An 11,436-nucleotide genomic window follows, 5' to 3' on the forward strand; every position below is an offset into this window, starting at 1 on the left:
AACAAACAAACTTGAATCAATTGAAAAACTTCCTATTATATATAGATGGATAACTTAATATGTTCAACCTCTATTAGCCATAGGAAAACAAGAGACATGTAGAAGGTTTTTTGTTGTATAACCAACAAAGAAGCAAACAGAGAAGTTCAAATTATTTTGTCTGACAATGTACATATATTGTTGTATTTTGTACCCATAACTAGTTCTACATTTCTTGTTTGTAGTTATGAATTGATTGCTTGAGAGTCTAGGAAATAGACTAAATCCGTAAATCCTCCAATGTACAAACATTTGCTTCTGATACAATACAATATAATGTAAAAACCGAGTTATTTAAAAATTAACATATATAATATGATGATGTTCCTTAACATTTGCAACTCCAATGCTTTGGTATGGATGTTGTTTAACAACAGCCATACTATCAGCATATTGCAAACATTGATAACGAAATAAGAACGAACATGTTTTCAACAAAACGTTGTTGCATACACAGCAATATAACATCAAATGGTCCTTCATTACAGCATGTGCCAATGTGCTACACATAATGCAGTAGGCATAGATTTGAAAGCAAACGACACCAAAACGTATAAAAGGGTCATATAATTGGTAGTTGTATAGCTAAAAGCAAAGGTTGAGTGACAACCAAAATCTTTTAACAATAAATTGAAAATCCAAATCCATTCATGGAACATCTTGAAAACGTTCAACATATGCAAAGATAAAAACCAAGATAAGAGTGCATCTGATCCAAGTCATCATTCATCTAAGCGATTCTTGTTCAAACAATCATTGGGGAAGTACCAGATGCCTGAAAGAAGGAGCCTGTAATTTCGACCTGTATCAACGGTAGCAAAGAAGCAAGCACATCTCTCATATAGCAACCAATGATCAACCCACACCTCTGATCTAAAAGCAGCAGAATACTTGAAACCGTTGATAAAGAATGCACATTCTTCCAATATTTTTCCCGACGACACCCACTTCATTTCCTCAAAATCTAGTTGATAAACGTCGTATGAATCTTTAAACCTACAATCCGTGACATAAAGGTTTTCACTCGAACTTAGAAACTCCGGACATACGAAGACTGGCTTTGGAAAATTCATGGTTTGGAGTAACGTCAGTTTGGGGTATGGATTGAGTCTCATTTCATATACACGGCAACCCATGTGTATGGTATATATCTTCCCCTTGAAAGCATGTAAATCAATCATGGGGAAAGTGGAGGAGACACAATTCCATTCTTGTGTACCCTCTATAGAAAACCAAACTTGATTGGCGAATGAACGCAACACCAAAAACACCCACCGAGATACCGAAGGTGAAAAGACAAGGATACATCTGATTATTGTTGGATCAGAACCTACATTAAACCGGAAACAAGGGAAATGAAGTTCATGCCTTGTGATCGGATTTACAAGCCAGAAGTCCTTGTTTTTTGTTTTCCTTCTGAACAAGATCAGGTAACCACAACTTATTCCAAAACAGATCCTGCCAGCAGCATGGGGAAGGATGGTTTTGAACCTTCTTCCTTCAAAGTCCTCTAGGTAACAGTCTTTCTTATAAGGACGATTAGAGATCCGCATCGACATGGGTGGTCTGGATGCCATAAAAATCTTCTTATTATTGAGTGCGAGTGACCTCCATGACTTGCACACACCACCGAATGCAAGAAAATCAATTAGTCCCAGTTGCATCATAACTAAAAAAAGCAAATTATGGTCAAGGTCTGAGCAAGGTGCCACACCACCGTTTGTGGCCCTCCTCTTCCTGCTAGATGATGATGCAACATCATCATGATTCTGGTTTCTGGTCATGCTCCTTGTCCTGGCCATTCCTATACTGCAAAAGTAAAATAAATATTCGGGAGCTTGGTAAATGAAAATTTCATACTAGATACAAGAGTTGTTAGCATTCAAATATATACAGAAGTTACCCTTCCGATCTCGAATAGCTGAATTTTTACAAATGGTTGCAAGAAAAAGAGAAAAATAGCGTGAATGAATATTACAGTCTTACAAACTAGTTCAAGTTGTTTTGCAGTATCATAACAAATTATCCACAAACAAGAAACAGAAGATATCTACAAACCACCTGAAGGATGGAGTTTTCAGAATATGGAGATATGATTCTATTTAGTTTCCTTAAATAGTTCCCAAAATTTTGTTGTAAATTAGGAATTGATAGTGAACTAGTTTGAAAAATAGTCTCAACAAATGAATCCTAGAAAGCATTATGACTCCACATAGTTAAAAGTTTCCTAAGTCCATGTATGTTCTTCTATATAAAATCATCGGGAAAACACAATATACAGATACAAAATATTCAACATTTTCTCCATCTCTGCAATGTTCCCATTTTTGCAGTTTTCATTGTAATTCCGAACACATAAAAGAAACAGTATCATAGGTTTAGATGATCCTCTACTACACTGAGAAGAGGATAAAGTGTAAATTGATCTTCCAAAACACATAAAAGCAACAAAATTATATGAATTTCCTTCAACTAGGACTTGATACCTGAAAGGTAAGAACCCAAAAAATAAACGCCCTTTTCGAAGGTTGTTAGCGGCAAGTTTTCCCTATATGACAACCCGATTTTCATGTGAGAATCCAAGAGTTATATCAGAAACGTTAAATCATCGTATAGAGATCCAAAAGCTCATTTTGCAAACATTATTGCAGCTTTATTAACTTTAAAGTGCAAACTCCGGCACTAATTAACCAAATTGAACTGATTAGAACACATTGACTCAATCTAGGGCAAAAAACTAAAATCAGGTCAAAACCAAATTGAGGAAAAACAATCTGATTATAGGAAAATGATTGGATTTCTAGGATAAAATCCTCAAGAAATTTTATCAGATCTTTTAACAATTAAGTTAGATTTTGTAGCCTGAACTTCAAATCAAATTAGGGAAAAGGTTTTAATAATGAAAACTAGGGTGATGAGTGCACATAGAAGATAACTCGACAAGAGGAAACACTCAAATAAAGAAGCCAAAGGAGAAAAATATACCTGCAATGGTAACACGGCGTTGAAGGTGGAGTTCTAGGGTTTGTACTCAAGACAAGCATAAATACTTGAGATGAGATGGGAATTGAGGGATAACATTAGGGTCCGATTTCAAGGATAAATTACAATCATACCCCTTAACAAGATGCGGTGAGTGCACGTGACTTCACATGTGTTCATTGTGCTGCGCCAGTGATTCAATGCTGCATATAAGTTCTGGTATGCATTTGTATACTTAGAAACTTCATCATCCATAATAAATGTGTACAACACCCCCTCAAGCAATACTTTCCTACAAAAATAATGGCAAAATGGTTATGGAACCCAAATACATGATATGCAATAGGTTGTAAAACCTCCATATGAAATATATAAGATGTCTTGATTGCAACTGGAAAATCAGGATCGAAATAATTACTCACCTATACAATGATAAAGAAACATACCTTGTAAGTTGTAAACGATGGGATTGATTGCAGGAAAAAAAATAGCATAAGGCCTCCATCGAGGTAGAGTGTTATTGAATGCTTGCTTCCTACAAGTAAACAAATGGAAACATTTACAGCAATATACATAAACACACAAAACTCAATCCTTTGAAAACCAAACAAATCAGAAATGGCAAAAACCAAACATATAAATTGTTTCATATCAGATTTTTATGGGAAGTAAACTAAAAAGAGCAAATTATGATAACTTGCAGAAACAGAAAGTACAACAAAATCCCAATCTTACTAATATTAGTAACAACAAAATCAAAGGAATCACGGTGATCTGACAGGCAACTTTATTTTTCTATGATAGTTCACCAGGGTGATGAGTCATTCCATTGCTGGCTCAATTTGGTATGTTTGAGTTTTGCCACAAGAGTGTCGCTCAAACCATGTAACAAAGATCAAATTAATGATAAGAAATACACCTTAATGTACATAACAAATAAGATGTTTGAATGGCTCTTTACATTCTTCAAGATCCTAACGCCTTGTTCCCGAGTTTTTTTGTAAATTCATTAAAAGAAAGGGAAGGAAAATTTTGACGGAAAGAAAGGGAGGTGAAGGAAAATATTCATTATTCTGTGTTCCCGAGTTCAAAGGAAATGAAAGGAAATGGAAGGAAAATTTTAAGTTTTTGTGTTCCCGAGTTAGGAGGAAAAAGAAAATAAAACACAAAATTTCCCTTCCCCTCACTTTCCTCCCAAATCCGTCCAATTTGGGAGGAAAATTTGGAAGGAAAATATGACTCCAAAATCCTTCCCTTCCCCTCACTTTCCTTCCATTAATGAAACTCAGGAACACGATTTTCCTTCGACACCCCTCACTTTCCCTCCGTATCCTCCCATTTCTCTCCTTAAGTAGAACTCGGGAACAAGGCGTAATGGAATGTAATAGCCCATTCCATTACTTTGTTCATTCTAGTATTATTCCTTTTCGATTCTATTATTATTCCTTTTTGGAGAAGGGAATCATTCACCCTTCAAAATTAATTGATTCTAATTTATGTAATAGTGATATCATGCAAATATACTAACAATTTAACTAGGACCACCACATGGTTTGTTAGGCCCAATGCCCTGTTTTATTATATACACGTTCGTAATTTAAATATGCTTCCGCAACCCATTTTCGTGTAAACTTGTATCATAATGCGACCTACAAATCAATATTTCAGACGAAAAACATAAGCTATTTGAAGAAATAATACAGGAGATTTTTCTCTGATTTTGTAGGGTTTTAAAGCAGTAACATGAGACGAAAAAGACGATAAAGAGAAGGAAGAATTTAAAAAGCAAGCAAGGAAGGAAATAATCGATTAAAGAAGAGAATAGATTTAAAATTAACCTTGATGATGCCAGTTTAACATAAAGTGATAAACTGCGGAGGCGATGGACTGCAGCCACGACGAACGGCAACCGGGAGGCTGGGAGAGAGGGGTGATGTGGACGAGGGCTGAGGAACCATGGGTGGGGTTACCAAAGAACCAGGGGTGGGATCTCGGCAGAGAGTGCAGCGTCGCTTGGGGGGGGGGGGGGGGGGGGGGGGGGGGGGGGTCGTTGGAATCGCCGGAGAAGTCAGGTCTTACTTTTCAAAAACTGTTTAATGATGTTTTAAACTTTTCTAAGAAATTATTGTAAAAATGACTCAATAAAGATTTTTCAATAGAATTCCAACTATCACTCGATAAGCTTGGAATGGAACCGGTACACAGGTATCATTTCTGATTTTTCAAATATCAAATTTTATCGAAAGTTAATCCCAAATACCGTACCTAATTAAAGTTATTAGTACCGGGAATGGTACGGATACCGACGGTATCGAATTCCGAATTTCGTGATTTTGAAGTGTCGATTAAGATCATACCATATTTTTAAATTCGGTATGGTTCGGTATCTATATGATCAAGATTTTGTACAAATTGTTCATCCCTATTTACCAACCCAACCCATTTCAACTTTTCCATTAAAAACTATTCTTTTATTCTCTTCTACCAATACAATCCAATCTTATCTAATTTTTACGCCGGTTAATAGTCTAATTCAAACCAATTTTTATTAAATAAATGTAATTTATATTTATATTGTATTCTATTATATATATATATATATATATATATATATATATATATATATATATATATCTTGCAATTAATTTTATTTCGGTGAATAGTTTTTAAACAGAAGTTAAAAATTTCAATAAATAGATTTCTTGCGATGATTTGTTTAACTGTGGTAACATGTAAATCTATAAATAACACAATGAAGTCGACGATATTTGCGCATGGTTTGGTTAAAAAGAAAAGTTTATTATTATCTTTCGTCAAAATAAATGTACATTTTTTTTTTGTTTCAAACTAATTTGTATGTTGTTTTCGTTTAACATATAAGCTGCATTATTTTTTTGTTATTCAAATAAATTATATTATTGTTTTGGATATAAAGTATGTCGATAGTTTCTTAATAAAAATCCAAATATGTCCATATTATAGAGTTGTGTAAAAAAAGTAGAGCAAATTACACATTTGTTCCTTTTTATAGGATTGTTGATATTATCTACATTTTTTATTTTCTTTTTATACTGGTATACATATTAAGTTATAATATGGAACCTTTTTATTTAATAATTTATTGGTTAATCAATATTAAAATAGTTGGTTTCTGATCGATTTAAATTAGATATGTTTGATTTTTATTATCAAGAATTTGTTTTTATTTAAGATTTTCTTTCTTGTTTTGTCAAACATTTTCAAATATAAAAAGAATAATAAATTTCATGTAAAATGCGTAGTTTTTTTTATCTTCATATTGAAATTATTTTTTATTTTTGATAATTCTTAATTTCAGATTTGATATAAATGATGTGTATATATGTATAATAATGCTTATTACCACTTTATTTAGAAATGAGTAATTTACACGAATGGTTCCTATGGTTTGGGGTAATTTACGCGTTTGATCCCTAATTTATTTTTTTTAACTTGGAAGGTTTATATTATTTGTTTTTGTTACGTGTTTGGTGCCTACTTTTTGTTTTTGTTATGTGTTCTGTCTTACCTAAAAAAATTATTATTTAAATAGGGAAAAATGATGGGGTATGTAAGGTAAGGTGAGGGGTGGGGTTAGAAGTGTGTTTATTTAAATTAATTAAAAAATCAAGGACAAAATAGTATTTGTAGGTAAGACGGGGACTAAGTACGTAACAAAAACAAACAGTAGAAATATTTCGAGTTAAAAAATAAATCAAGGACTAAATGCACAAATTACCGTAAAGCATAGCGACCGTTCATGTAATTTACTCTTTAGAAAGTAAAAGTTTTAAACTTAAAAAAACAATGAATAACTTTGTCTTCTTTCATTTTCACTTTATTTATAGACATAATTTAACTTATTATCCAAGTATTAATTAACCTCAATAATAAAGGCGTGAGTTATAACCTTCAATTTAAATTTTGAATCGTTGCCTAGCATTTCCAATTTTCCACAATATATGGAACACGTTTTTTATTTTCTATTTTACATAAGGATTTATTAATTTCAGTTTACGCATAATATAATTTTAAATTGAATATTTGCCTATCTTTGCCACCTAAATAGGGTTAAGTTATAAATTTATTATTATTTTATTGGTTGTTACTTGTACCATGAGCTAAATCGTTTGGACGTCTTAAAAAAATAATATTATTATATTTAAGCTATTTTTAAAAATAGTGAGATTTCCTTTATAATGTATTATATATATATATATATATATATATATATATATAGATATATATATATATATATATATATATATATATATATATATATACACTACCTTCCAAACCCATCTTCTATAAACTATTTCTCTATTTTGAGAACGGAGGACCATAAGGCTTTCCATCTTGACTTAAAGTACAAAGCACAAAATGGATGAAAAAAATGCCCAGTGAAGTGTCTAACATCACCCATTCAAACTTCATCTTCCATTTCTATAAAAGTGTAGCTTACAAAACCTTAGAGCATAAAGGAAAAGCATTCAAACACTCTTCATTTTCCCTCACTCTCTCGATCTCTCTTGCTCTCGGTATAATATCCACAAACTGGTGGCTTGTATGCCACCTTAAACCCTCAGAAAACCAACCACCATTGCAGCTACTGCCCTCCTTCATTTCTTTGACCATCTTCCCTTTCTCCCTTCGTTCTCGCCTGCAGAAAAGGAAAATGAGGCAGCCGGAGCTCCGTTGTCATCACCAAACATCCACTACCACCATCGACTTGCTGTTGTCATGGTTGATTCCAATCAACCACCACCACTTCCTACTGCAGTAGGTATCGTTCATCACCACCGTTATAATTTTTTTTTTTGCTTCATGCGTCTAATATTGGCCAATGACTGAGAGAACTTATTTTTTCATGGGTCTCGTTTCTATTTTTTATTCTATTTCTAATCAAACTTTGTTCCTTTCTATTTGCAGATGTCTAACGCAAACGCCAACAATGCTGTTGCTAGTTCATTCTCGCTAATGAGCCTATGTCAAAAGGTGACATTTGACGGATCGAATTTCAACGAATGGATAAGATACATTCGCATGCTTTCTCGCTACGAGGACAAAGAATATGTCCTCGACGAAAAGCTTGAAAAGATCAATTTGGAAATCACTACTCCCGAAGAAATGGTTGTCTTTGAGGCCCATGAGCATGATGCAACGAAAGTCCATTGCATTATGCTGGCCACTATGAATCTTGAACTCCAAAATTCCTATGAGGACATGTATCCCTATGAAATGCACCAAGATTTGCTGGAGAGGTACCACCAAAGCGCAAGGCAAGAGCGCTATGAGATCATCACCAACATGATCACCGCTAAGATGGGGAGTGGAGAGTCCCAAACCTCGCATTTACAAAAGATGCAGAGGTATGTTGATCGTCTTCGCAAGTTAAATGTTAACTTTGGGGAAGATTTGGCTATCGACATCATTCTCCACTCCTTGCCCTCGTGCTACAAACAATTTAGGATGACCTACCACATGAACAAAGAAGAGGTCACCTTAAGCAAACTCCAAGGACTCCTAAGGACTGCTGAGAGCAACCTCAAGGACAAGTCTGTTGCATCAACTCCCACTCCACCCGCTGCTCCTGTTTTGGCCATTGGGCAAGGGAAGGGCAAGAGGAGGAAGGCTCCTTAAAAGAGCCACCACAAGGGAAAGCCCCAAGATGGTACCTCTTCTAGTGGAACCAAAGTTGGTTCTACTAAGCTCAACTCAAACCCTAAGGAGGCAGAGTGCCACCACTGCCACAAAATAGGGCACTGGAAGAGAAGTTGCCCGGAATATCTGCAAGCCATCAAGGATGGGAAGATCAAGCTGTCTTTCGCAGGTATTTACAGAATTAAATCTAATGATTCATCGCATGCTATTTCTTGGGTTCTTGATACAGGATGTGGTTTTCACATATGTTCTGATTTGCAGGGACTAAGAAGAGATAGGGATGTGGAGCGTGGAAGAATAAATCTAGTCATGGGGAACAGAAGATCGTCGTCTGTCACCAAGATTGGAGTGTATTCTTTAGCACTTAGTAATGGATTAGGTTTAGATTTAAATAATTGTTGCTATTCGCCAGATATGGCAAGAAACGTCATTTCATTTCATGGTTTGTTTAGACAAGGATTCAAATATTCGTTTGATAATGAGAAAGGTTCGATTTATACTTATCTAAATGGTGTTTTATATTTTGAAGCATTGCCTTGTAATGGAACTTATGAAACTTTTATGGTTGTAGATAACCTAGGAAATCATGTATTGTGTGTGGATTCTTCCAATAGTTTGGATAAAGCATGCTTGTGGCATTGTTGTCTTGGACATGTTAACAAGAAACACATAGCCCAACTCCAAAAGGATGGAGTGTTGGAGTCGTTCGACCTTAGGGACGATGACGTGTGCGAGTCTTGTTTACTTGGAAAGATGACCAAGTCACCCTTCACTGGCACTTGTGAAAGGGGTGAGGGTTTATTGGATCTCATACACACTGATGTGTGTGGGCCCTTTAGATCCACCACAAGGGACGCAAACCGCTTCTATGTGACTTTCACCAATGATTATAGTAGATATGGGTATATTTACTTAATCAAGCACAAGTCAGAAACCTTTGAAAAGTTCAAAGAGTTTAAAAAAGAAGTGGAGAATCAATTGAGCAGGAAAATCAAGATGCTTTAATCCGATCGAGGAGGAGAGTACCTAAGTCTTGAATTCCACGACTATCTCAAGGAATGCGGAATAGTTTCGCAATTGACGCCGCCTAGGACACCACAGTTGAATGGTGTGGCTGAGAGGTGTAATCGAACCTTGTTGGACATGTTTTGTTCCATGATGAGTCGTGCTTCACTACCTATCTCATTATGGGGGTATACCTTAGAGACTGCCGCCCATATCCTTAACTTAGTCCCTATAAAGAAGGTTACCAAAACACCTCACGAGATGTGGACAGGGAAAGCTCCCTCGTTGGCACATATCAAGGTTTGGGGTTGCGAGGCTTTCGTAAGACGAGAGACTCACGACAAGCTCGAACCTCGTAGTGAGCGATGTATTTTCATCAGCTACCCGCAGAAATTCTTTGGATATCACTTTTATAGACCGAGTGACAATGTTGTTTTTGTTGCGAGGAGAGGGGTTTTCCGAGAGCGAGAACTCATAAGCCAAGGGGACAGTGGGAGGCAAATCGATCTTGAAGAGATTAAAGAGTCGAGCGATGAAGGAACCTCTAAAGCTGGCGCTTAACCCGGGGAGGAAACTTCGGTTGAACCGATTGACGAATCCTTACCTCTTAGACGTTCCGAAAAATTTAGAGTTCAACCCCAGTTGTATGGTTTTCATATTACTACCGAAGGGGAAACGTATATTAGTGATAGTACACTAGTAAATCTAGATGAACCTAATAGCTATAAGGAAGCCATGATAGGCCCGGAGTCTGCGAAATGGAAAGAGGTGATGGACAGCGAGATTCGGTCCATGTATGACAACCAAGTTTGGAATTTGGTTGACCATGTGCCTGGACGTAAGACGGTTGGGTGCAATTGGATCTTCAAGAAGAAGACGAACATGGATGGTAATGTGCACACGTATAAGGCGCGATTGGTTGCAAAGGTTTTTACTCAAACTCCTGGAGTTGACTATAATGAGACATTCTCACAAGTTGCTAAAATAAAGTCTATTAGGGTGATGCTAGCCATTTCTGCATTTCATGATTATGAAATATGGAAAATGGATGTCAAAACCGTTTTCCTTAATTGAAAGTTGGTTGAGGATGTTTACATGGCTCATCCAGAGGGTTTTGTCGATACAAAGCATCCCAATAGAGTGTGCAAGCTTGAGAAGTCCATTTATGGACTTAAACAAGCATCTCACGGATGGAATCTTTGCTTTGATGAGAAAGTCAAAGAGTTTGGATTTGTACGAAGCGAAGATGAATCATGTATGTATGTCAAAGCTAGTGGGAGTATAGTTAGCTTCCTCGTATTGTATGTCGATGACATATTACTCATAGGAAACGACATCCCGACACTGCAGAAAGTTAAGTCCTAGCTCGGGAAGTGCTTCTCTATGAAGGACCTCGGAGAGGCTTCCTATATTTTGGGAATAAGGATAGTGAGAGACCGATGTAAGAGACTAATACGACTTAGTCAGAACACTTACTTGGACAAGGTGCTAAAATGTTTTAGTATGGAAAACTCGAAGAAGGGAGAATTATCGATCCAAAGTAATGCCAAGTTGAGTAAGACTCAAATTCCGAGTACCGAAGCCGAGATAACAGAGATGATCCGAGTACTTTACGCTTCCGCAGTTGGCTCAATCATGTATGCTATGACTTGTACTCGCCCTGATGTGGCCTTCGCTTTGAGCATGGTCAGTAGATATCAAGGGAACCCTGGCAGACCACATTGGACCGTA

General features: G+C 36.1%; 1 protein-coding gene across 1 annotated transcript; it reads right to left on the reverse strand.

The window, feature by feature from the left end:
- Positions 1-761: 761 nt before the first annotated feature.
- LOC145098489 (uncharacterized) lies at positions 762-1,841 on the reverse strand. The gene has a single exon (XM_079036125.1). It carries the CDS (start codon positions 1,839-1,841, stop codon positions 762-764), a length of 1,080 nt encoding a protein of 359 aa, XP_078892251.1.
- Positions 1,842-11,436: the final 9,595 nt, after the last annotated feature.

Source organism: Lactuca serriola, chromosome 4, assembly GCF_051521515.1.
Source record: "Lactuca serriola cultivar US96UC23 chromosome 4, Lser_US96UC23_V15, whole genome shotgun sequence".
Taxonomy (NCBI): domain Eukaryota; kingdom Viridiplantae; phylum Streptophyta; class Magnoliopsida; order Asterales; family Asteraceae; genus Lactuca; species Lactuca serriola.

Bases quoted from the DNA above. Each gene is read 5' to 3' on its own strand.
- LOC145098489 (XM_079036125.1), bottom strand. From the start codon at position 1,841: ATGGCCAGGACAAGGAGCATGACCAGAAACCAGAATCATGATGATGTT.